The sequence below is a fragment of the Sinocyclocheilus grahami genome, unplaced genomic scaffold (genome assembly GCF_001515645.1).
Source record: "Sinocyclocheilus grahami isolate Dianchi unplaced genomic scaffold, SAMN03320097.WGS_v1.1 scaffold33.1, whole genome shotgun sequence".
Lineage (NCBI taxonomy): Eukaryota > Metazoa > Chordata > Actinopteri > Cypriniformes > Cyprinidae > Sinocyclocheilus > Sinocyclocheilus grahami.
In genome coordinates, this window is record NW_015505212.1 from 3,768,494 (window position 1) to 3,793,208 (window position 24,715).

Consider the following 24,715-nt stretch of genomic DNA (forward strand, 5'->3'; position numbering starts at 1 on the left):
GCTCCGAGGGTGAACGCACACAGGTGCCGAGCCGACCAAACAAACCGGCAATGGCAAGTGTCGGCACGCTAATTTTCAGAGATAGTGTGTAAAGTGGCAATGACTTTTAAAGTATCGAATAAAATAATTGAAGGTTGTTAAAATTTTATAAAAAAATAAATAAGCTACCAAACACACGGTAGAGAAGCGGCCGCCAACTGCGCCAGCGTCCTCTCATACCGGAACAGCTCAACAGCATGCATTAAATGTATTAAAAACCTAAAATTAAAGGTTTATCAGTGTTAGCAGTAGCACGGGGCCTGTTACAGATACTCACTGTCCGACCGCAGGCCTGGAGATTCTTGGAAAACAATCCTACATCTGATATTAACATTTTGGCAGTTGTTGAGGAGTCTTGTGGTTTCAAGGCTCTCTGCTTCCATTTGAACTAAACACCTCTTACTCTTTGAGTGTAATCCAGCATATAATAACAGTTTTAGTCCAGACGGCATTGGTGTGTGTTTCCTTCAGGGAAGCGTTCGGAGCTATAAGCCTGACCACGCTTATTAAAGATTGGAAAAAAGGGTGAAGTGATGGGAAACTGCTCATTTGAGAGCATTTAAGGTCAAGTTGAACTAAAGAACATGGATTAATAGATCCCTGCTGTGGAACAGTGGGTCTGCAGCCCAAGATAAAGCTCAGATCTGGCTCTTCTCTGTTCATCTATAAAGCAATATGCAGGATAATTTTAAAGTAAGAGTGCATTTTAGTCCTATACAGTAGGAATTCTGATTTAGAACCTACATGATTCTCATGGTTTTAGCAAGAGTTGACTAACTGTTTGCATCAGTCTGCTAACTCTGCTGTCTTTGTCTCCATCTAAGGCCTGTGTCCGGACTGGGAGACATGGGACCCGAGTCAGCCAGTGGAGAATGCAAGAGAAGCCATGCAACAAGCCGACGACTGGCTCGGTGTGCCTCAGGTAAGAAGCAATCACTTATATTTATTAGGAATGTTTTCTTCTTTAGCAGAGCAGGACTGGCTGTTTTGTAGTAGCTCATAGCTGCTGAAATTATATTATTACCTCATTATTTTGAATGATCCTCTGAGTATGTGTGTTTGTATAAGAGAGAGTCAGAGAGGGTAAAAGAATAATGGGGCGTTGTTCCCACAGACTACAAATTAGAATTTTTGGCATATTAAACATTAAACTGGTTAGATTTTGAAGGCTGAACAGCAAAATATGTCAGTGCCACATTTCTAGGTGGTTTGAAATCTGATTAAAATAATATTTTAATTCAGATGTAGACTCAAAGCTCTCCTCTTTCTCTCGCGTTTACTTATTTGCACTAGGTTCAACTGTATTTTTTTATTTATAGTATTACTTCTTTCTAAACCATGTACTTGCTATCTAAATGCCTTAAATGTATGTATTTCATTTTTTCAAATGTTTTTGCATGTATCATCATAATGCACAGTAGTTTCTATTCATGAGAAATTAATACTTTTATTCCGCAAGGATGCCTTAAATTGATCAAAAGTAACAGTAAAGACTTTTAGAATGTTACAAAAGGAATGTTACATAAATGCTGTTCTTTTTTTCATCAGAGAATCCTAAAAAAGTATTAGTTTTCACAAAAATATTAAACAGCACAACTGTTTTCAACATTGATAAGAATAAGAAATATTTCTTGAACACCAAATCTATAGCATAGAATGTATATTAGCATATTAGAATGATTTCTGAAGGATCATGTGCTGAAAATTCAGCTGTGACATTACAGAAATAAAATGCATTTTAAATATATTAAAATAGAAAAATGTTATTTTAAATTGTAAGAATGTTTCACAGTATTACTGTTTTTTAATGTATTTTTGATCAAATAAATGTAGCGTTGGTGAGCAAAAGAGACTCAGACCCCAAAACTTTCGAACGGTAGTATATATGAGATATTTACTGCACTGTCAACAGCAGATCTATTTTTATTGCTTACCAAATGATAGTACAGACAGTCTGCCTTAGTGTAACTGCCATGCAGAAATCTTTTTCAACTTATCTTTAAAGAATACACTAGAACACAAATTTGTGTTTGAGTAATTGAGATAAATAGAGAGTCCACATCTATTGAGAGAAACAGTAGGTCATTGGATGCTTTGAGCATGTAGGCTATTGCTGCAGCAGGAGAGGTAGAGCTTTAAATTATGGGTTTTAATAACAAGGTGCATATTTCTTTTCCTGTCCCTGTTGTTCTCTCGTTCAATCTCTACTTCTGTCTTTCTGCTGTGTTAAATACCATTTAGAGCTATTTCTAGTTAGCTCTTAACCTTCCAGCCTAGCGTTAAATATAGCAGGACACTTAACCAGCAGGACATGAAAGACGGGACTGAGGGAAGAGGAGAGGCAGAAAATATTTTCCACAGCTTTAAAAACGTTAAGTGTACTTCATCAGTTTTGTGCCGTAGACCATCACAGCATAGGGCTGTGTTTATATCTGACGATTGATTCTGGCAGTAACAGTGCTTGAAGAAAATGTCAAATGAAGTCAGTGAGATGTGGTTCTTTGTTTCAATCCTCCTCCAGAGGGCTATAGCAATGCACATTTTAGGTGTTTCACTGATGCAGCCATTACAGGTCAATGTCCCCCCTGCTACTCAAATAATGAGTTGTATCAGGTGTTTTTGATGAGGAAGACGTCCAAAATGTGTTACACGGGTTGCCCCAGGAGCTGGATTGAGAAATATTGCTTGAATGGCATCCAGAAATCACGACTGAGATCAGAGATAAACCAGCATGAAGCATGTGTCTTCTGACCTCTAATTTTGCACTTTGTCCATCCAGGTGATTGCTCCAGAGGAGATTGTGGATCCTAACGTGGACGAGCACTCAGTGATGACCTACCTGTCTCAGTTCCCCAAAGCCAAACTCAAACCTGGTGCCCCACTGCGATCTAAAACCCTGCACCCCAAGAGAGCCAAGGCCTACGGCCCAGGTAAGACTGACAGATGAATTTGTTAATACTTCTGAATGACAGACAGCGATTATGAGAGAAAACATTTAGCCTACTCTACCTCAACTCAAACCTTTGCATCTTGTGGTAGGCATTGAGTCCAAAGGTAACGTTGTGTTGAGGCCAGCTGAGTTTGTGGTGGAGACTGTGGAGGCCGGGCTTGGAGAGGTGTTGGTGTACATTGAGGATCCAGAGGGCCACACAGAAGAGGTAATCTTCTAACTCATAAAACTTCTTTCATTGTAAAAATAAGTTAATCTTCTTTTATTCAACCTGTAATAATAATAATAATTAATGATTTAATTCTCATGATTTTTAAAAATAAATTAAAAATTAAATAAAAGCATATTTCTTTTCCTGTCCCTGTTGTTCTCTCGTTCAATCTCTACTTCTGTCTTTCTGCTGTGTTAAATACCATTTAGAGCTATTTCTAGTTAGCTCTTAACCTTCCAGCCTAGCGTTAAATATAGCAGGACACTTAACCAGCAGGACATGAAAGACGGGACTGAGGGAAGAGGAGAGGCAGAAAATATTTTCCACAGCTTTAAAAACGTTAAGTGTACTTCATCAGTTTTGTGCCGTAGACTATCACAGCATAGGGCTGTGTTTATATCTGACGATTGATTCTGGCAGTAACAGTGCTTGAAGAAAATGTCAAATGAAGTCAGTGAGACGTGGTTCTTTGTTTCAATCCTCCTCCAGAGGGCTATAGCAATGCACATTTTAGGTGTTTCACTGATGCAGCCATTACAGGTCAATGTCCCCCCTGCTACTCAAATAATGAGTTGTATCAGGTGTTTTTGATGAGGAAGACGTCCAAAATGTGTTACACGGGTTGCCCCAGGAGCTGGATTGAGAAATATTGCTTGAATGGCATCCAGAAATCACGACTGAGATCAGAGATAAACCAGCATGAAGCATGTGTCTTCTGACCTCTAATTTTGCACTTTGTCCATCCAGGTGATTGCTCCAGAGGAGATTGTGGATCCTAACGTGGACGAGCACTCAGTGATGACCTACCTGTCTCAGTTCCCCAAAGCCAAACTCAAACCTGGTGCCCCACTGCGATCTAAAACCCTGCACCCCAAGAGAGCCAAGGCCTACGGCCCAGGTAAGACTGACAGATGAATTTGTTAATACTTCTGAATGACAGACAGCGATTATGAGAGAAAACATTTAGCCTACTCTACCTCAACTCAAACCTTTGCATCTTGTGGTAGGCATTGAGTCCAAAGGTAACGTTGTGTTGAGGCCAGCTGAGTTTGTGGTGGAGACTGTGGAGGCCGGGCTTGGAGAGGTGTTGGTGTACATTGAGGATCCAGAGGGCCACACAGAAGAGGTAATCTTCTAACTCATAAAACTTCTTTCATTGTAAAAATAAGTTAATCTTCTTTTATTCAACCTGTAATAATAATAATAATTAATGATTTAATTCTCATGATTTTTAAAAATAAATTAAAAATTAAATAAAAATAATTATAAAAAATGTCATGGTAATTGATCTAATATGATTTAATAGTAACACATTTCTGTTTTTTTTTGTTATTGAATGAGGATAAGACACTTGAGCCTTATTAATAAGGCTGCAGGGATACACAAGAAAAAAAAACTGTTTTAACAACTACCTGGTGAATGTCTTACTAATATGTCCTTTTTCACAGGCCAGAGTAATTCCCAACAATGACAGGAACAGGAGCTACTCTGTGGTCTATGTCCCAAAAGTGGAGGGTCTGCATAAGGTAACAAAATAATAAATAATGCTGATGTTCAAGATTTATGAAAATCTATTTTTTTTTATTCTACTTAGGTCTTGTTATCAGACATCATTTTGTAAGGTTTAACAAAAGGACCTTTAACTGTGACAGATGAAATGGAGTGATTGTAACTGAGGGATATTTCTTTTTTTCTTTAGGTGAAGGTGTTGTTTGCTGGACAGGACATTGACAGAAGCCCTTTCCTGGTAAATGTGTCTAAAGCACTGGGAGACCCGAACAAGGTGCAGGCCCGTGGGCCAGGTTTGGAACCGGTGGGCAGTGTGGCCAATAAACCCACCTATTTTGACATCTACACAGCAGGTAATGTCAGGGAAATGTTGCTACTCGCTGTTTGCTGTGAGACTAGAGACTAGTTAAAGATCCTCATGTATTTGTGACTCCTCAGGTGCAGGAGCTGGTGATGTTGGTGTGATCATTGTGGACTCTCAGGGCCGCAGAGACACGGTGGAGATCATTCTGGAAAACAAGGGCGACAGTGTTTTCCGCTGCACTTACTGCCCCATTCTGGAGGGCCCTCACACTATATATGTGACATTTGCTGGCCAGCAGATACCAAAAAGCCCTTTCACTGTCCACATCTCAGAGGGTGAGACACATGTCCTCACTTTGTGACTGATAATCTTAATCTTAATTCCTTGAAAAAATATGATACCCGATAAATTAGAGGTCCTGCAGTCTTTTTACGGTCACATTAATGTTTAACACCAAAGCTCTTAATGCACCAAGACAACAACAAGTGCTTTTATTTGCCTGAGCCTTCGACTTGTTGTTTTTTCTGCATTAAAAGCATGCCACATTCTTTCTAAAATGTCTTGCCCCGGTTGAAAAGACTAGCATGGTTTTACTGGTAAATCTGGTTCGCTTACTGTTGAAGACCAGCACCCAAAACACAAGTTTCAGAATGCTGGTCTTTTCAGTTGTGGCATTTTGTGCCTAAAGAACTTATTTTCCTCTTGTAATGAGTTCAAAGTTGTTTGATTGACAGCATACTAATACTGGACAATTCCCAGAGAGACCTGCTTTCTGTGGCACTTGCTGAGACCAGGTTGTTTGGTTTTGAGCTCCGTTTGCTCACTGCTTCAGGGTTTCACCACCCTCCCGATGATGACGAAACGCTTTATTGTGTTTCCTCTTTCCTCTTTCGCCTGTGTGTGTTGTTCTAGCTCCGCCGAGCGGCCGGCAGATCGGCTCCCCGGTTCACATAAACCCTCGGTCTATACGCACGCCGCCCTCAGAAAGGGCCAAGAAAATGCCTCCCCCAACACCACCCAAACCCAGGCGACCAAGTTAGTACGGGCCACCCGGGGGGCGTGGCAGATGCCTGCTCGAGCTTGGTCCCCTCTCTCCTGTCTCCTCTCCTCTCCTCCCCTCACCCTGGATGTGTCCTCTCAGGCACACCACCTCTGGCTCGTTGGCATGCGCTGGCATTTGCTAGCTTTGCCCTCTGGGGCAGCTAAATCAACAGGAAGCTCAGATAGAGACAGGAAATTATGGGATGAAAGTGTGTATGAGTAAAAGTGAGAGTGTGAATGAGAGTAAGAGGAGGATTAGACAAGTGTTGTGAATGCTGCTGCTGGTCTTGTTTTAACCGATGCAGAAAAAGAGCCACCATTCAGTGGTGGGACTGGACGATCACTTAACAGACGCTCAGCACACAAGCACCACTTTTGATTGGATTCTGCTAATATTTATAATTTAATAATAATTCAGAATTTAACAAATTTAACCAAATCCCATAATTAATTAATTATTAAAAAAAATATTAATGAAATAATTTAACAACGTAACAAACTGGTTTAAATTAGGGCTGAAGATGTTACGCAATCAAAATTCTAGATTATTTTATTTTATTTTGTGTTAAATGTGTTATATAAGCCCTTGTTTAAACTGTTCACTTTAACTCAAACTGACATTTGATCTATTTTACACCTGCAATTTTTAAATCTCAAAATCAAGATGCCAGATCTTTATTTGGCATCAGAGAGCCAATGTCTGAGTGACCGTCTGGGCGTGTAATACAGTCATCTTCATCTCAGAGATCATCATCCTCATCCCATTGTCATTATGATCGTCGTCATCATCATCTCGGCAGTTGCTCGATTTGGCTGTGTCACTCTATATATATATTAACTCAGAGAATGGGAATGCTTTGATTTTCTGTCTTAACATGATTTTCCTAACCGAAATATACAATTAAATAACTTTAACTCATTAATTATTCAATTAACACTACTTTTCCAATTTTTTTTCACATAACTTGATTTTGTTGACTTTTGTCTGCCTTTTTATCCAGCACTGGAAGAAACTGATACTGGAAGAAGAAATTGTTTGATCAGATCTGAGAAAGCACTTAGAACTTAGCCAGACTGCTTTAATAGACGTTTTATTGCTCTAAAAGAGCTCATTAGTGAACTTAGTGTTAAACACCAAACCCCAACAGTAAGCCACATATTAAAAAAAAAAAATTCATTCACGCTGAATATTGTTAAAGTTTGGTATATCCTTCAAAACTGGTTCTTGTATAATGGCAAATATTGTGTTTATTTTAAGTCTTTTTATAAGCTCTTGAAAACGCTGATCAGCTTTCCTGCAGTTTTCATTATATTGGTCTCACTACATTTCTAATGGGGTCTTTATGAAATTGCTAATTGCTTTGTCATAGGCTTTTAAAGGAAACATTCTTTCTTTGGTTGTTCTTCATTGTTCGTACCTTTGGCTGGGTCCATTTGCATAACCAACTTTGACAACTTGTGAGATCAAGAATAACTGCTCTTTCTTTGTAGCGAGTAACCCGAATGCCTGTCGGGCCATTGGGCGTGGCCTGCAGCCCAAGGGTGTGCGTGTGAAGGAGGTGGCCGACTTTAAGGTGTACACGAAGGGAGCAGGCAGTGGAGAACTACGTGTTCAAGTCAAAGGGCCGAGTATGCGTGCAACTGTTTTGACTGCAACAATGATTGTTGATTTTTCTGTTTTAATCAACTTTGCATCATAAAATTAGTCAGCTCAATTAAATTTTGTGTTTGCAGGAGGTGGCGATGAGCCTGTGAAGGTGCAAGACCTGGGAGACGGTGTGTACGAATGTGATTACTACCCCATTTTCACTGGAAAATACATTATCACCATTACTTGGGGTGGCCACGCCATTCCCCGTAGGTAAGGGTGCTTATAAACCTCCACCAGTTTACTGTGGTATCGTCTCATTTCTGTTTCTGAAAATATTCAAATCCTTTGACCATATTAAAAGGATCATACAGGATATGGAAATGTTACTCCAGAAAGATATAATCTAGGAATTATGCAGATTATCATGAACAACCATCTCACTTCTGATCAAAACGTCTAAATGTGTGTAGCGCCTTTGAGGTGATCATAAGTGAAGATGCAGGCCCTCAGAAGGTGAGGGCTTGGGGTCCAGGCCTGGAGACGGGCATTGTGGGCAAATCAGCTGACTTTGTGGTCGAGGCCATTGGCACTGAGGTTGGAACTCTGGGTAAGAATCTTCTTTAACATCACTGAGCCACTGTATCCAGGGATCTAGTGTTTATGCAGATCTTCACAACTCTGGCCCTCAAGGTCCACTTTACTGCAGAGTTTAGCTCCATCCCTAATCAAACACACCTGGATAAGCTAAACAAGGCCTTCAGGGTTATGAGAAAGTTACAGGCAGGTGAGTTTGATCAAGTTTGGAGCTAAGCTCTGCAGAAAACTAGACCTCGAGGGCTAGAACTATCAACCCTTGTTTTATGGTGTGATAAGATGCCTGGGTAATGGTTGAAAACTCATTCCATGCACAGGTTTCTCCATCGAAGGCCCCTCACAGGCTAAGATAGAGTGTGATGATAAGGGAGACGGATCTTGTGATGTTTTGTACTGGCCCACCGAGCCTGGTGACTATGCGGTCCATGTCATTTGTGATGATGAAGATATCAAAGACAGCCCCTTCATGGCCCACATCCTCCCTGCAGCCAATGACGTCTTCCCTGAGAAGGTCTGCCCTGTGATAATTGGCAATATTGATTGCACATTCGTTGGCAATATTAAATGACAGCTGTAACTAAACTAACTAACTCATGTTTTTATGCAGGTTAAGTGCTACGGCCCCGGGCTAGAACCAACTGGGTGCATTGTAAACAAACCTGCAGAATTTACAATTGACTCCAGTGGAGCTGGAAGAGGACATCTACAGATTTACGCTCAGGTACATTTTCATTCAAGTCCCAGATGCCTCATGCCTCACTTCACTGGTACAAAAACGTTTTTGTCCATCTTTTATTCAAGGACTCAGAAGGCTTCCCCATCAACATCCAGATCACAGATAACGGTGACAGCACATATTTCTGCGTCTACATACCCACCAAGCCCATCAAACACACTATCATCATCACCTGGGGAGAGGTCAACGTTCCCAATAGTCCATTCAGGGTGAGAGCTCACTGTCAACAGACAGACTTCAGCCAGTTGATGACATTTTTATTTAGCTGTTTGTCAAGAACTTTCAAAAACTGGATCTACTGCAAGCTCAGCCTTTCAATGAAAGTTCATGACCATATTTTTCTGGTGTTAGATTTCAAAATGTCCATTTACATGACCGTGTTAGATCATAGATTCCATATTGGATTATAACTTTACAAGAACCACTGTCCTCCAAAAGCTTTACATTTCTAGTTTTACAGTACTCTGGTCTTTCTACATTTCTCAGGTAACCATTGGAGAAGGCAGTCACCCAGAGAACGTGAAGGTTCATGGACCAGGAGTGGAGAAGACTGGCTTGAAGGCCAATGAACCCACATACTTTACTGTGGATTGCAGCGAGGCTGGACAAGGTCAGAGCAAACATGATTGCTACCGTTATCCAAACGTGGTCAATTTATGGTCAAATTTGGAAATGGACGATGATTCCTTTTCTCCCGTCTGCTCTCACACCTTAGGAGATGTCAGCATTGGGATTAAGTGTGCTCCTGGCGTGGTGGGACCTGCTGAAGCAGATATTGATTTTGACATCATTAAAAATGACAATGACACATTCACAGTGAAGTATACACCTCCTGGAGCTGGACGCTACACCATCATGGTGCTATTTGCTGATCAAGTGAGTCTCAGTCAATAATATCATTTTTTTCTCTATACAATTTGAGGCCTATAAATGCATTTTTTTCATGAACTAACAGGAAATTCCAATTAGCCCCTTCCGTATCAAAGTCGATCCATCCCATGATGCCAATAAGGTGAAAGCAGAGGGTCCTGGACTCAACAAGACTGGTCAGTTTGATTGTCAGTGACAGAAATTATAAAAAAGTAAGTAAAGACAGCCCATCTCATCTCATCTGCATGTTATGTGTCTCTGTCACAGGTGTGGAAGTGGGCAAGCCGACCCACTTCACCATCTACACTAAAGGAGCAGGCAAGGCCACGCCTGAGGTTCACTTCACCACAGCTGGGAAAGGAGAAGCCGTCAGTGACTTTGAGATCATTGATAACCACGACTATTCTTTCACTGTGCGTTACACTGCATTACAGCAGGTGAGACACTTCAACACTGGGTTGCTGTTCTTATAAATAGACACCAAGATGTCACATGATATTATGACTATTATAAATTCTATCTTGCTCAGTCCTGTATGTTTTGTGATTCAGGGTAACATGAGCATATCTGTGTGCCATGGCGGTGACCCCATCCCCAAAAGCCCTTTTACCATCACTGTTGCTCCTCCTTTGGATATCAACAAGGTCAAAGTTCAAGGACTTAACAACAGTAAGTCCACAGCAGTTTGTGTGTGAAATAAAAATTTTAGCTGTGTTGATTGTATTTATTGTGCATATTTTGTGTGCCTGTGTGTTTAGAAGTGGATGTAGGGAAAGATGAGGAGTTTACCATTAATACACGTGGCGCGGGAGGTCAAGGAAAGGTGGACGTCAAGATTACCTCACCTTCTCGTCGACCAATCCCTTGTAAGGTTGAATCTGGAGCATCCAATGAGGTGCACACTGTTAAGTATATTCCCCCCGAAGAGGGGCCCTACAAAGTGGACATCAGCTATGATGGAAACCCCGTGCCTGGAAGTCCTTTCACGGTGGAGGGAGTGATGCCTCCAGATCCCTCAAAGGTAAGAGTCACAAATAGGAGAATGTGATTCATTTGTTTACCCATCATTGTCTTATTGAACTGAATTTTCATGATTACTGCAAATACTTTCGATTGGAAAACATTTGCTAACTAAGTGATCTCATTAGAGATACAGGCTTGACATTTCAAGTCATTCATGGATTCTTTCTCAAGCTGAGGGCTGCAAACATACTAAGAGCTGGCTGTGATGATAAAGCTCTCCATATGAGGAGAAACATGGAAGGCATTTTAGGAGTAACAAGAGAAATTGGACTGGACCGTGCAATCCTTACCTCACAAATCAGAGAGACCTTCAGAGAGTTTGTGAGCCACTAACCAGAGTCAGAATGTTCAAACTAAACTAGAGCCAGATTTTATCAAACAACTTTTCTTAAACCTCCGTGCAACGAAATTTCCTGTTTGTAGAGGTTTACTCCGGGAATGCTGGTTCCAAAGTCAAACTATTTAATTGAATTGAATTGAATTGAATTTTTGTTTGTTGCCTGTTGTCTACAGGGCTGAATTGTTCAAGTGAGGGTTTTTCTTCTCCTTGAGCCAGATGCTCTAGTTAGTATATTAGCTCTGTCAATGAAGAAGCCTAAAACAAACACAAAAGGCCATTTAGCCATTGTGGGAAATTATTACAGGAGGACAGTTGTGTTTAATTAATCTGTCAGGGAAAGGTGAACTCAAATGTAGTGTGCCAAACAAGGTACTTTATCTACATGTGGAATGGCTGCTCCATTCTCTGTCACTGGGCCAAGGTGTCACTGAGAATCATTAGATAGCTGGTCTGTACATTACTGAAACAGATACAGATCTCTGGCCATAAATGGATACAGATGATGAAGGCTGTCCGGCTCTGAAAAATGTTGGACTGTCCTCTAGTACTGTTAAAGCATGTTGGACTGTTGAATTATTGAAATTTCGATGCACACCTGGAGTGGCCATTTCACCTTAGATGTACATACATTTTTAATATTCCAGAGTTCTGTAATCAGTTATTCTGCTTTCCACATGTACCACATGTATAATTTAAATATATTAAAGTATTACATTTTCTGGTTCTCTTTCAGGTTGTATGACTTTTTTAAGTTTCTGATTATTTCTGATTAGAATTCCATTTTGATTTGTTATTGAAACAGAATTTCACCATAGTTTTGTCTTACTTTCACTTCAAGGTGCGAGCCAACGGCCCTGGCCTGAAGGGAGGTATTGTGGGTAAACCCGCTCCATTTGCCATCGACACCAAAGGTGCAGGTACAGGGGGTCTCGGGCTGACTGTGGAGGGCCCGTGTGAAGCCAAGATCGAGTGCCAGGACAACGGCGATGGATCTTGCTCAGTGTCCTATCTGCCCACTGAGCCTGGAGAGTATTCCATTAACATCCTGTTTGCTGATGCTCACATCCCTGGTTCTCCATTCAAAGCCATGATTCAGTCTGTCTTTGACCCCAGCAAGGTCACAGCTAGCGGACCAGGGCTGGAGAGAGGAAAGGTCAATGAAGCTGCGTCGTTCACGGTGGACTGCTCTAAAGCAGGCGAGGCGGAGTTGACCATCGAAATTATTTCAGATTCAGGAGCGCAGGCTGAGGTTCATGTGCAGAATAACAGCGATGGAACATATTCTATCACCTACATCCCTCCTTTCCACGGAATGTACACCATCACGATTAAATATGGAGGACACGCAGTGCCGAAGTTCCCTGCAAGGGTGCAGGTAGATCCTGCTCTCGATACCAGCGGAATCAAGGTCTACGGTCCAGGAGTGGAACCCAGAGGTAAGAAGGCCCATCTAAATGTGCTTGTGTTTAGTACCAATGTGCTCAGCAATGTGCTTCAAAACTTGGTATATTTTCACAGGGGTACTCCGAGAGGTCACTACACACTTTGTCGTGGACACTCGGGTTCATAGCAAGATGGGTGGAAACCACATCAAAGTTCGTATTGTTAACCCATCAGGTGCCAACACTGATGCGTTCACCACCGACAAAGGAGATGGCACTTACAGAGTGGAATATACAGCATATGAGGATGGTAAGATATTCAGTACATAGGGAAAAAAAACGTATGTTTTTTGTTGAATTGATTTTTCATTGGGATGAAACACACAAACATTTTTAGTAATTAAATTAAAATTTACATTAAACAAAAATGGCTATATTACAGTAATCGGATTGCAAATAAAAAATTAAATAAAAGCCCTCAAAAAATTCCAGTCATCTAATTTATTTATTTTCTTTTGCATATTCTTGGGCATATTTTTAATGGGTTTTTTAAAGCTTGACTCTTTTGGTGTCCATTACTTTGGAAGTTACAGTTGTTTTAGCACATTTATTGTCCATGAGACAGAAAGATCAAATTATCAACAGTACTAGAAATTGTAAAAAGTGAAAATCCACAATCCAGGGGCCTGTAGGCAGTAAAACCAGACCAGGCCATAATTCTGTCTTTCTCTCTGTCAGAAAAATGTTATTCATGCACTTTGGGTTGACAGGATAACTGAAGATTATATAGTTTGCTTAAAGTCTATCATTTTCTTACTTCATGCTGACTGAAGCCGTCCTGTTTCCGCCCCAGTCTTCATTAATTTAACAGGCCATGTTGGCATTTTTTCTGAACTGAACCTCCCTTTCCTCCCTGAGAATCATGAGGCACACACACTCAGAGCTGTATTTTATTCTGAGCATGGCTGCTGTATTGATTGTTCTGTGTGGAGGTCAATGTTGTGAGATGAAAATTAATTCATTGCTCATTGTGTTTTGAGCAGAGACTGCTGATGTCTGTTTTCCCATGATGCCTTGATAATATTCCTTCACAATTATCGATTGAGAGAAAAAAAAAACCTGTCCCTCTCTGTATAGTCACACACTCTTCCTATCAAAGAAGGCAGTTCTTAAACAGGATAAGATGCACTGAGGCACCCTTACAGCCAGCCAATCAAATTAGAGCTTGCCAGAATGAGAAAGTACTTTCCAGCATAATATTTATAGATGAAAGAGTGCTGTAATCTTGGTCTTTGTGCAGGTGTGCATCTGATAGAGGTGCTGTATGATGACGTACCTGTTCCCAAGAGCCCGTTTAGGGTGGCAGTAACCGAAGGTTGTGATCCCAGCCGTGTACGTGCCTATGGTCCCGGTCTGGAAGAGGGTCTGGTCAACAAACCCAACCGCTTCACTGTGGAGACCAGGTACATATTTCTACGAAAACAATGTTGTGAGATGAAAAGTAATTCATTGCTCATTGTGTTTTGAGCAGAGACTGCTGATGTCTGTTTTCCCATGATGCCTTGATAATATTCCTTCACAATTATCGATTGAGAAAGAAAAAAAAACCTGTCCCTCTCTGTATAGTCACACACTCTTCCTATCAAAGAAGGCAGTTCTTAAACAGGATAAGATGCACTGAGGCACCCTTACAGCCAGCCAATCAAATTAGAGCTTGCCAGAATGAGAAAGTACTTTCCAGCATAATATTTATAGATGAAAGAGTGCTGTAATCTTGGTCTTTGTGCAGGTGTGCATCTGATAGAGGTGCTGTATGATGACGTACCTGTTCCCAAGAGCCCGTTTAGGGTGGCAGTAACCGAAGGTTGTGATCCCAGCCGTGTACGTGCCTATGGTCCCGGTCTGGAAGAGGGTCTGGTCAACAAACCCAACCGCTTCACTGTGGAAACCAGGTACATATTTCTATGAAAACCTGCTGTTGAACATGAACGTGTTCTGTAATGGTCTATTTTGGAAACGTTGAGTCAAAAACAATAAGTCTCGTCAATAAAAAAAACTTACCAACCATTCAATGCCATTCACTGAGAGTGACGAAAATTTAGCAGTGAACCCTATATGAATAGTTTTGGTGTAAATAAAATCTGGTTTACTAGTTTAAACATAGGTTCTTACATGTTTCGGACTGGATTTGAACAGAGCTGAATATAAGTACATAACTATTTTTAGATTTTACTGTAACTTATGTTTTCTCCCATGTCTGTATTTTCCTCTCTTTTAGGGGTGCTGGCACGGGCGGTCTTGGATTGGCTATCGAGGGTCCATCAGAAGCTAAGATGTCTTGTAAAGATAACAAAGATGGCAGCTGTAGCGTGGAGTATATTCCTTTCACTCCTGGAGAATATGATGTCAACATCACTTTCGGAGGTCTGCCTATCCCAGGTATGATGTAATTTCCTTCTGTCTAACTCATTCCATGGTTTGTTTCTAATTGAACGCAACACACTAATTATGCATTGACATTGAATTTCATCAGTTTGAGAATATGAGCGTTAAGACGTCTGAAAGCTAATAATCATGACAGTTTGAGTTAATGCTAGAATATTTCATACCTCAGGGTCTGTTTTTGCATTTTATGAAGAAAAAGCAACTGTACAATTTCTGTGGGTTTTTAGGTAGTCCATTCAGGGTGCCTGTGAGGGAGCTGGTGGATCCTAGTAAGGTGAAGTGTTCTGGTCCTGGTTTGGGCAGTGGAGTTAGAGCCCACGTTCCTCAGACCTTCACTGTGGACTGCAGCAAAGCTGGACTCGCCCCACTGGAGGTGCTGCTGTATGGACCTACAGGTGAAAATAGACTGGAAAAACACACACAGAGTTTGGAGTTTATACTGTAAGTGCAATTTAGGTTTTAGAAATATAAGTACTAGAATACCAGGAAGACTGGCTTAAAATGTTAACAGAATATATGCATGTGTTTAGCAAACCTGAGAAAGTGGTTTATATGCATATTAATTTTTAATATCTATAAATCATAAGTGATTTAGCAGTGTTCCCCTCTCAGCATTTAATGTTGCCATTTTCAAAGCTTTTAAACTACATGTTTTAATGGAACTTTGGTGGCTTTTGGATTTATTAAATGGCTTTTATACGTCCAATGAACTTTTAGTATTGTACACTACTTTTCAAAGAGAAATTAATTTAGCTGGGATGGATTAAATTGATCAAAAGTGACAGCAAAAACACTTATAAAGTAATGAAAGATTTCAAATTCAAATGCTGTTCTTTTGAAATTTCTATTAGTAAAACAATCCTGAAAAAATGTATCAAGGTTTCCACGAAATGTTAAGAAGCACAACTGCTATTCAGCATATATAATAAAAAGAAATGATTCTTGAGCACCAAATCAGCATATTAAAATTATTTCTGAAGGATCATGTGACACTGAAGTCTAGAGCAATGATGCTGAAAATTCCGCTTTTTCATCACAGGAATAAATTACATTTTAAATATATTAAATTAGAAAACAGTTATTTAAATTATAATAACATTTCACAATATTAAAGTATTTTTGATCAAATAAACAAAGCCTTGGTGAGCATAAGAGACTTCATTTAAAAACATTACAAAAATTTACTGACCCCAAATTTTTTAACAGTAATGTACATTAAAAATGCAAATCATATTTAGGTTATAAATGACTGTAAGTGAAGGGACACAAAAACCATAGCTATAGTTCCACGTTTGTACATTAGTTTGTGATGACCTTGAAAATGACAAACTGGTGCTGGAAAAAGTCCTGGATTTGCATTCAGTGATGCCCATATGAAGCCTGCAGACACATTCATCAAGAGTGTTTTACAGTTGTCTAGACTAGATGACAGGCACGCAGAGAGATCAACTGTGTTGTTTTTCTAGGTGTGACAGAGCCAGTGAATATCACAAACAATGGTGATGGCACACGCACGGTGATCTACACTCCTACTAAAGATGGACCGTACACTGTGTGTGTCAAATATGCAGACCAAGAAGTGCCACGCAGGTAACGCTGCCACACTGCTTAAAGTATTAATATTAATGAAGTGAATAGACTATGACCAAAATCTTCAGAGCTGATTTAGAAAGAAGAACACTTCCAAATAAAATAAGCATGTGATGATTACATGTGTTTCCCCCTTTTTAGTCCATTTAAGATCAAGGTGTTGCCTGCTCATGATGCCAGTAAAGTCCGTGCCAGCGGTCCTGGACTGAACGCTTCCGGGGTTCCCGCCAGCCTACCGGTGGAGTTCACCATCGATGCCCGTGACGCAGGCGAGGGTCTTCTTACTGTACAGATACTGGTGAGTAACATCAACACTCGCTCAGGCCTCTCTCTTTTTTTTTTATACATGTTTTAAGACAGAGGTTTCCCTTGATGATCACATGTGCTTTAACGGCCACTGTCCTCCCTCCGCTTCCCTCTGCCCTGACCTCTGACCCCTTCCCTGCTGTCACTGTAGGGTCCGGATGGGTGCAGGCAAGAGGCCTCTGTGTTTGTGGAGGACTGGGGTAGGAGGGTGTGGGAGAACCACATTGTAAAGGGCACCATCCCCTTCCATATTCTTAGGAAAGGATGTGTAAGGCGGCCCCTCCTTTCGGCCTCCTCTTGTTGTTATAACTCACCATGTCTGGCGTCCCTCCCATTAGTCTTGGGCCCCTAAGTGCTCATGGATCGTCCCCTTGTTACTGTACTCCCTGCCCCAGTTCCCCTGCTCCTTTGGCTGCTTTTCTCCTTAATTGTTCCCTAGTTTTGCCTTTGTTATCCCCTAGTTCTGAATTCATTCCCTAATAATGTCTTTGTTCTATCTATCTATCTATCTATCTATCTATCTATCTATCTATCTATCTATCTATCTATCTATCTATCTATCTATCTATCTATCTATCTATCTATCTATCTATCTATCTATCTATCTATCTATCTATCTATCTATCTCTCTGTCTGTCTGTCTGTCTGTCTGTCTCTCTCTTTTCACGTCACTTTTTGTGTCCTCGTGTTTCATACCACATTCCTTTGACACTGAAGTGCCAGAAGTGACTTGGGAATTGTAATTTCTTGAGGGTGATCCTTGTTTTTTTTAATAATCATACTACTTTCCATTTTGAAAAGGAAGGGAGAAAACTTCACTCAAACCAAACTGCACACATGCAAAAGTATCCAGAAACAGCTTTGTATTGCACAAAAGTGGCTTTTTTGAATGTGAGAGTGAACCTTTCTCCCAGGCAGCCATACTTGATCATTTTGTAGCAGTCAAGGGGACTTGATACCCTTAATGTTGCCCTTTAGTGGTCTCTGTGGACTGACCTGTCATTAGATTTAGGCTAAAACCCTACATGTGGTTTTCCACTACATGACTAACAGTCAGAGATGCTTGCTATGTAATCTGTATGAGGAATATTGCCTTGTTGAATATTGGCTACATTTATTTCAGCAATTAGTTAAAACGTTGTTGTATTCAAATGAGAAATCAGATTTCTATATGCAGGCTTACAAGAGCCAATGAATATATAGACACACATGCATTTACATTTGCATGAACACACTATAACAACTCATTCATTTTGCAGGACCCAGAAGGAAAACCAAAGAAAGCAAACATTCGAGATAACAGAGACGGAACATACACCGTGTCCTACGTCCCAGATATGACAGGACGCTACACTATTACAATCAAATATGGCGGAGATGAGATCCCATACTCCCCCTACCGCATACATGCTCTGCCCAGTGGAGATGCCAGCAAATGCCTTGTGACAGGTAAGTTGTAGACGTCTATGTTACACATGTCTCTATGTGACTTATTGCTTCCTTAAAATGCAATCTCAGCATGATCATCATGAATTCTAACAGCTCTTCTTGTTGATTTGTAGTGTCGATTGGTGGACACGGATTGGGTGAGTTTTTAAAAATAAAATCATCAGTTACCTATATTAAACTTTGCAAGCCTTTTATGTAGGATCAGTTTAGGCCATTCTTTGTCACTGAGATGAATGGCAAAAAGTGGCAGAGTGTACATGAATTCAGACTATAACTCTCTGAATGGTGTAGTAAAACAGCTTTGTTGTGATTGCGGTCCCATGGACAGGCTCTGGGCTCGGACCTACTATTCAAATCGGCGAGGAGACCGTTATCACTGTGGATGCAAAGGCTGCTGGGAAGGGGAAGGTCACCTGCAAAGTGTCAACTCCAGACGGGGCGGAGCTAGACGTGGATGTGGTGGAGAACGCGGATGGGACATTTGATATCTACTATACCGCTCCAGAACCTGGGAAATACGTCATCACCATCCGCTTTGGAGGAGAGCACATTCCTAACAGCCCCTTCCATGTGGTGGTGAGCACCTTCTGTTGATATGTAGTATGAATAGTGATTTTTGCATATCACAATAATAAATATTTTGTATATATTTGTGAATGGTACACTACCATTGAAACGTTTGGGGTTGCTAAGTTTTTTTTATTGTTTTTGAAAGAATTCTCTTATGCTCAGCAAGTCTGCATTTATTTGATAAAAAATACAGTAAAACAGTAATATTCTGAAATATTATTGCAATTTAAAATAACTGTTTTCTATTTGAATATTTTTTAAAATGTAATTTATTCCTGTGACGCAAAGCTGAAATTTCAACAATCTTAATCCAGTCTTCAGTGTCACATGATCCTTAGAAATCATTCTAATATGTTTATTTAATGCTCAAGAGACATTCCTTATTATTATCATTGTTGAAAACAGTTGTGCTGCCTAATGTTTTCTGTAGAAAACAAGATTCCCCCCCCCAAGATTCCTTATGAATAAACATTCAAAATAACAACAATTATTTTAAATACATAATTTTTGTAACAATGTAAAAGTCTTTACTGTTACTTTTGATCAATTTGATGCATCCTTGCTGGTGCTAAATATTAAAATAAATAAAAAATGACTGACCCCAGACTTTGAACAGTATTTTGTTTTAATGCAGATGATCATAAATAATTTCAAAATATGGCTACCAGTGCATGTTGTGTTTTTACAAAATAATAATTCTCCCAAATAAAAACCTTTTTGTACCTTATTCATTGAGATGATGTTTAACTTAGCAATTCAATTCCAGTTCAATGGGTCAAATTGAATTAGCTGCATGCAAATGTGTGTCGTGTGAAGCCCTAAACATGTGACCACCTCCTTCTCCAGGCATCTGATACCATCCCTATAATCGAAGAACCATGTGATAAACTACAGTTACAGCAGCCCTACGCCCCCTACCAGGGCTACACCCCTCACTGGGTACACACCACCCCTAGTCATCAGATAACGCCCTAAACGCTCTCTCTTCCTCAGCCTTTGTCATTGCACCTTTTCATTTCATCCATCTTTGCTTCATGAGCTTTACTGCTGACGTCTTTTTTATTAAACGGCTAGTTGGCTGATCATGCATTCATAGAGTTAATGAATAGCTTGCTGATCTCCTATTGTAGAGGGATTGTTTTGCACAAGGTTCTTTGTTGTTGCTGCTTTTATGAATTTATTCCATCTACTGCAGTCCAACCAGCCTGGGCCCTTGTCTGTTTTTCGTTTTCCAGCCATTAACCCATTGCATGCACTTATATCTTCTCACTGTACTTAGTTAGAAGTGCAGTGATGCTGAAATCTCTTTCTCTTCTAGGCCACGGAGGAACCAGTCACTGCAGTGGATGCCATGGAGCCAATGCTTCGCCCGTTCAATCTGGTCATTCCATTTACTGTACAAAAGGGGGAGATTACAGGTATTAACACTTATTAAACAAATAAAAAAGTAGATAACTATTAGAGGTGCAATGAAGCGTGCATCTTTTTCACAGATGCCTACAGAATTCATTCTTTTAAAAGATGGCATTTTGTTTTTTTGTTTTTTTTAGGTGAGGTACATATGCCCTCTGGTAAAACCGCCCATCCTCACATCACTGATAACAAGGACGGGACTGTGACAGTCAAATATGCCCCCACCGAGAAGGGCCTACATGAGATGGACATCAAATATGACGGGAATCACATTCCAGGTATCAAAACAATTAGATGCCTGCTGCTCTAAAATCTGTAAATGTAATAATTATTCTATAATTGGTCTCTTAAATCAATCCTGTGTTTGACGTTGATCATCTTTAAACATGAAGTGACACTCTTTTAATAATGCCTTTACAGGAAGTCCACTGCAGTTCTATGTAGATGCCATTAACAGCGGGCATGTGAATGCATATGGCCCTGGTCTGAGTCATGGCATGGTCAACAAACCCACCACCTTCACAATCATCACTAAGGACGCTGGAGAAGGTAATACACACACACCAAACCTGGCAGCCTCACAGCCACATTGCATTAGTTTCACATTGCCAGACTTTTGACTTCCCACATTGCTCTCTCATCTTCTCTCAGGTGGTCTGTCTTTGGCAGTGGAAGGCCCCTCTAAGGCAGAGATCAGCTGTAAGGATAATAAAGATGGCACCTGCACTGTGTCCTACCTGCCAACAGCCCCAGGAGACTATAATATAATCGTCAAGTTTGATGACAAGCACATCGCTGGAAGCCCCTTTACAGCCAAGATCACAGGTAGGGGTTTGTATGTGCCCAAATATGGGTATGAGTGAGAGAGAGAGGATGAACAAGAGAGGGCAAAGTTATGTCTCTCCATAATGTCTGTGAATCACAAAATTAGCTGTCGTGTGTGTTTATGTGTGTGCGCGTGCCTTCACACCTGGAGAATTTAACCGCATCTGAAGTGCTTCTAAAAGTAGGAGCCACTTCCTGACAGTTTTTAGAAACAGGAAGTATCTGTTTCCCCCCTCCTTCTGTCTCACTCTCACTTTGCCCCTCACAACATTGCTCTTTGCAATAGAACTGGGGTTGCACCCGCACAGTAAATGTTTAATTTTTAATAACTGGATCATATTTGTTAGTTATATATATATATATACACATATTTCTGTCTCATTCATGATGTAGGTGATGACTCCATGAGGACATCCCAGCTGAACGTTGGCACGGCCACAGATGTGTCACTGAAGATCACAGAGACGGACCTGAGCTCCCTGACCGCGAGCATCAGAGCCCCATCTGGCAACGAGGAGCCCTGCCTGCTGAAGAGACTGCCAAACCGCCACATCGGTTAGTCACTCGTCAGGCCTGCCAGCACCTACATACGTCACGACTGAGCTGATAAAGCAGAACATAAATAAGCCGGATCATATTATTTGTGAATGGATTCAGTCACTTGGGATTTTTAAAGACCCCTCATTGAATTTCCAACAGGAAGTTCAGGTAGGACTTATCGAAATTTGTGTACACCCCTGCAAACAAGATGAGTCACCAATATTTAGGTACATTTTCCCAGAAGACCGTGAGACTGTGAAAGTAATTATACCACTTTTAGAGACTAGATAAACTTATAAGGTTTTTCATAACAAGAAAGTCAGCAATCAAACTCAGAAACTTTCTGATGAGGTGATGCCTGTAGTGTTTGCCTCTAAAACCTAATTTGAGACTAAGAGCTCCTTCCTGTGATTTCAAAGAGAATCGACTATCAGCTCAGAAAAGGCTTTTTATGTACAGCCAAACCCTGAGGCCTATCTTTTTTGCTACCATAAAATACTCTATAAACCTGAAAAAATAACTCATTCCCATTGCTCTTTGCCTTCAGGAATATCCTTCACTCCTAAAGAGGTGGGTGAGCATGTGGTCTGCGTGAAGAAGAATGGAAAACACGTGACCAACAGCCCATTCAAGATCATGGTGGGCCAGTCTGAGATCGGAGATGCCAGTAAGGTGAAAGTGTTTGGGAAAGGACTGATAGAAGGACACACCTTTGAAGTGGCTGAGTTCATCGTGGACACCAGAAGTGCAGGTAAATGGTATTCTAGGATATTTGTGACTTCCATAATGTACAGTACAGTAAAATGGACGTTTTTTTGGCAGCTAAATTCCGAACATTTATCAAGCAACTTTCGTATGACCAATTTAAACCATGCAAAATATGCATGGGGAATTTTTTCGCCATTGTGCGAAACTCTCAATAGCACAGTTTCTTATTGAAATGACAATTCGACAATGAAATTTCGCAGAGCAACAGTAAAAACCTTAAGCCTGAAGTATACTTCTGTATACTTTTGACACAAACGCTTAGCGTTATCTGTATGCATGTGTAAATTTATGTCATGCATACTGTATGTATACACTAGCGTGTGTGTAAAAATCAAAGTGTACTAGCTCTGCTTTTCCTAACTGTATTAAAGGGGTCCTATGATGTTGCTAAAAAGAACATTATTTTGAGGGGAAAACGGGAACTGAATTCACCGGAACATCGGCAGCTACTCTCCCAGGAAGCAGTCCTCGTCCTCCGTAAAATGCGTTGCACACATCTTAATATTTGGGTTGAACTGTTCTGGAACAGGGTTGTAAATACTACTTAACCACTGATTTCTAGTTGTGTCCTCTTTTGGAAGGCCAAACAAAGTAGTTTCGCTTTCACAACGAAACACACAGCGTCTCCACGACATGGCGGCGGCAGCAACAATACTACAGCGAGAATCAAAGTTACGCCTTCTTTCTTTGCGTGAACATTTGGGAGGCATTATGCAAATCTTCCCACATCGTGATGCAGACATGGACCAGTCTTAACTTTTATAAAGAATATCTCTTTGGGTTTGAGACTTTAGTCTTTGCAACTTTAGGGATCTTATCTATTCACGAACAGCTTGTAACACTCCAAAGAGAAAGGAAAACTTGAAATCGCATCATATGACCCCTTTAAATCATAAAACCCACTTGGTTACCTTAGGTTATGGAGGTCTCGGTCTGTCCATCGAGGGGCCCAGCAAAGTTGACATTAACTGTTCGGATGTGGACGACGGAACATGCAAAGTGACCTACTGCCCAACCGAACCCGGAACTTACATCATCAACATCAAATTCGCCGACCAACATGTGCCAGGTACAGCACAGCTTTCAAATTAAGTCTCTTTTCATTCATTCATTCAAGATGCTTCTCTTCTGAGGTGGACGACTCCTGTAAACTCTTTATGTTGTTCCACAGGAAGTCCATTTACAGTGAAGGTTCTGGGTGAGGGAAGAATGAAGGAGAGTATCACCAGAAAGAGGCAGGCGCCCTCTATTGCCACGGTGGGCAGCACTTGCGACCTCAACCTCAAGATTCCAGGTGAGGAGAGAATGATTGACTCCCGTGGCCTCATGGGATAGTATAGTGTCCATCAGATGTGCACTTCAGAATCTCACCGAAAGTGTTTTTGCCTACTGTTCTATAAATTGACATACTACTCGTCTCACATACTACAGGTATTTTCCGCCTACTACTATAGGCATATTCAGACATAGAGTTTGTCTCTTTTTCCCACCTGTTTCCCACTGTCACACGTGTCACTTCCTGTGTCTTGAATCAGAGTGGTTCTGTATGAAGTTATATAGAATTTAAGTTTTGATTAAAAAAAAAGAATACAGAATGTTTCAATTCTGCTTGGAAGCATGCATTTCCTGTTTCTCCTTTTTCATCGCTTCCTTTCTTCTTCCTTCTTCTCTTTCCTTCCTCTGTCTTTCGGGTTCCACGTCTGTAGGGAACTGGTTTCAGATGGTTTCGGCCCAAGAGCGACTCACTCGTACCTTCACACGCAGCAGCCACACCTACACGTGCACGGAGCGCACCGAGATCAGCAAGACCCGTGCTGGCGAGACCAAACGGGAAGTGCGGGTGGAAGAGAGCACCCAGGTTGGGGGTGATCCCTTCAGGGATGTTTTCGGTGGATTTCTGGGCAGGGAGAAGCAGGGACCCTTCAGCAGTGCCCAGGGCCGACAATCAGAGGGTGTGTGTGCGTGTTTGTTTGTGTTATTTGCAGGTTAAAGGGATCATTTAGGTCCTATATATATATATATATATATATATATTTGGACAACATTAAAGGCAATATAGTTGTCTATTGTCCTAAATATTTCCACCATACATCACTGGAAAGCTTATTTATTCAGCTTTCAGATGACGTATGAATCTCAATTTCAAAAAATTTACCCTTATGACTGGTTTTGTGGTCCAGGGTCACACACATACATATACACACACACACATACACACA

The 24,715-nt window shown here is 40.8% G+C and overlaps 1 protein-coding gene across 2 annotated transcripts in view; it reads left to right on the forward strand.

Annotated features, from left to right (window-relative positions):
- The window catches only part of LOC107580954 (filamin-C-like), a 57,393-nt gene that overhangs the window by 26,904 nt on the left and 5,774 nt on the right, over positions 1-24,715 (forward strand). Inside the window, exons 3-40 of one of the 2 annotated variants that reach the window (XM_016266565.1) lie at positions 864-961; positions 2,819-2,969; positions 3,079-3,197; positions 4,649-4,726; positions 4,900-5,062; positions 5,148-5,348; positions 7,546-7,683; positions 7,789-7,915; positions 8,116-8,252; positions 8,557-8,750; positions 8,847-8,960; positions 9,041-9,184; positions 9,462-9,585; positions 9,691-9,851; positions 9,931-10,021; positions 10,113-10,282; positions 10,397-10,514; positions 10,604-10,866; positions 12,047-12,644; positions 12,727-12,900; positions 13,891-14,053; positions 14,869-15,029; positions 15,263-15,430; positions 16,502-16,625; positions 16,767-16,923; positions 18,191-18,380; positions 18,494-18,517; positions 18,709-18,956; positions 19,797-19,889; positions 20,269-20,368; positions 20,501-20,641; positions 20,784-20,912; positions 21,015-21,188; positions 21,582-21,743; positions 22,276-22,479; positions 23,413-23,565; positions 23,668-23,790; positions 24,203-24,448. In XM_016266565.1, the coding sequence (XP_016122051.1) occupies positions 864-961; positions 2,819-2,969; positions 3,079-3,197; positions 4,649-4,726; positions 4,900-5,062; positions 5,148-5,348; positions 7,546-7,683; positions 7,789-7,915; positions 8,116-8,252; positions 8,557-8,750; positions 8,847-8,960; positions 9,041-9,184; positions 9,462-9,585; positions 9,691-9,851; positions 9,931-10,021; positions 10,113-10,282; positions 10,397-10,514; positions 10,604-10,866; positions 12,047-12,644; positions 12,727-12,900; positions 13,891-14,053; positions 14,869-15,029; positions 15,263-15,430; positions 16,502-16,625; positions 16,767-16,923; positions 18,191-18,380; positions 18,494-18,517; positions 18,709-18,956; positions 19,797-19,889; positions 20,269-20,368; positions 20,501-20,641; positions 20,784-20,912; positions 21,015-21,188; positions 21,582-21,743; positions 22,276-22,479; positions 23,413-23,565; positions 23,668-23,790; positions 24,203-24,448 (6,123 nt within the window). The remainder of the gene's footprint in view (positions 1-863; positions 962-2,818; positions 2,970-3,078; positions 3,198-4,648; positions 4,727-4,899; positions 5,063-5,147; positions 5,349-7,545; positions 7,684-7,788; positions 7,916-8,115; positions 8,253-8,556; positions 8,751-8,846; positions 8,961-9,040; positions 9,185-9,461; positions 9,586-9,690; positions 9,852-9,930; positions 10,022-10,112; positions 10,283-10,396; positions 10,515-10,603; positions 10,867-12,046; positions 12,645-12,726; positions 12,901-13,890; positions 14,054-14,868; positions 15,030-15,262; positions 15,431-16,501; positions 16,626-16,766; positions 16,924-18,190; positions 18,381-18,493; positions 18,518-18,708; positions 18,957-19,796; positions 19,890-20,268; positions 20,369-20,500; positions 20,642-20,783; positions 20,913-21,014; positions 21,189-21,581; positions 21,744-22,275; positions 22,480-23,412; positions 23,566-23,667; positions 23,791-24,202; positions 24,449-24,715) is intronic. The other variant, XM_016266571.1, reaches the window with a different exon arrangement.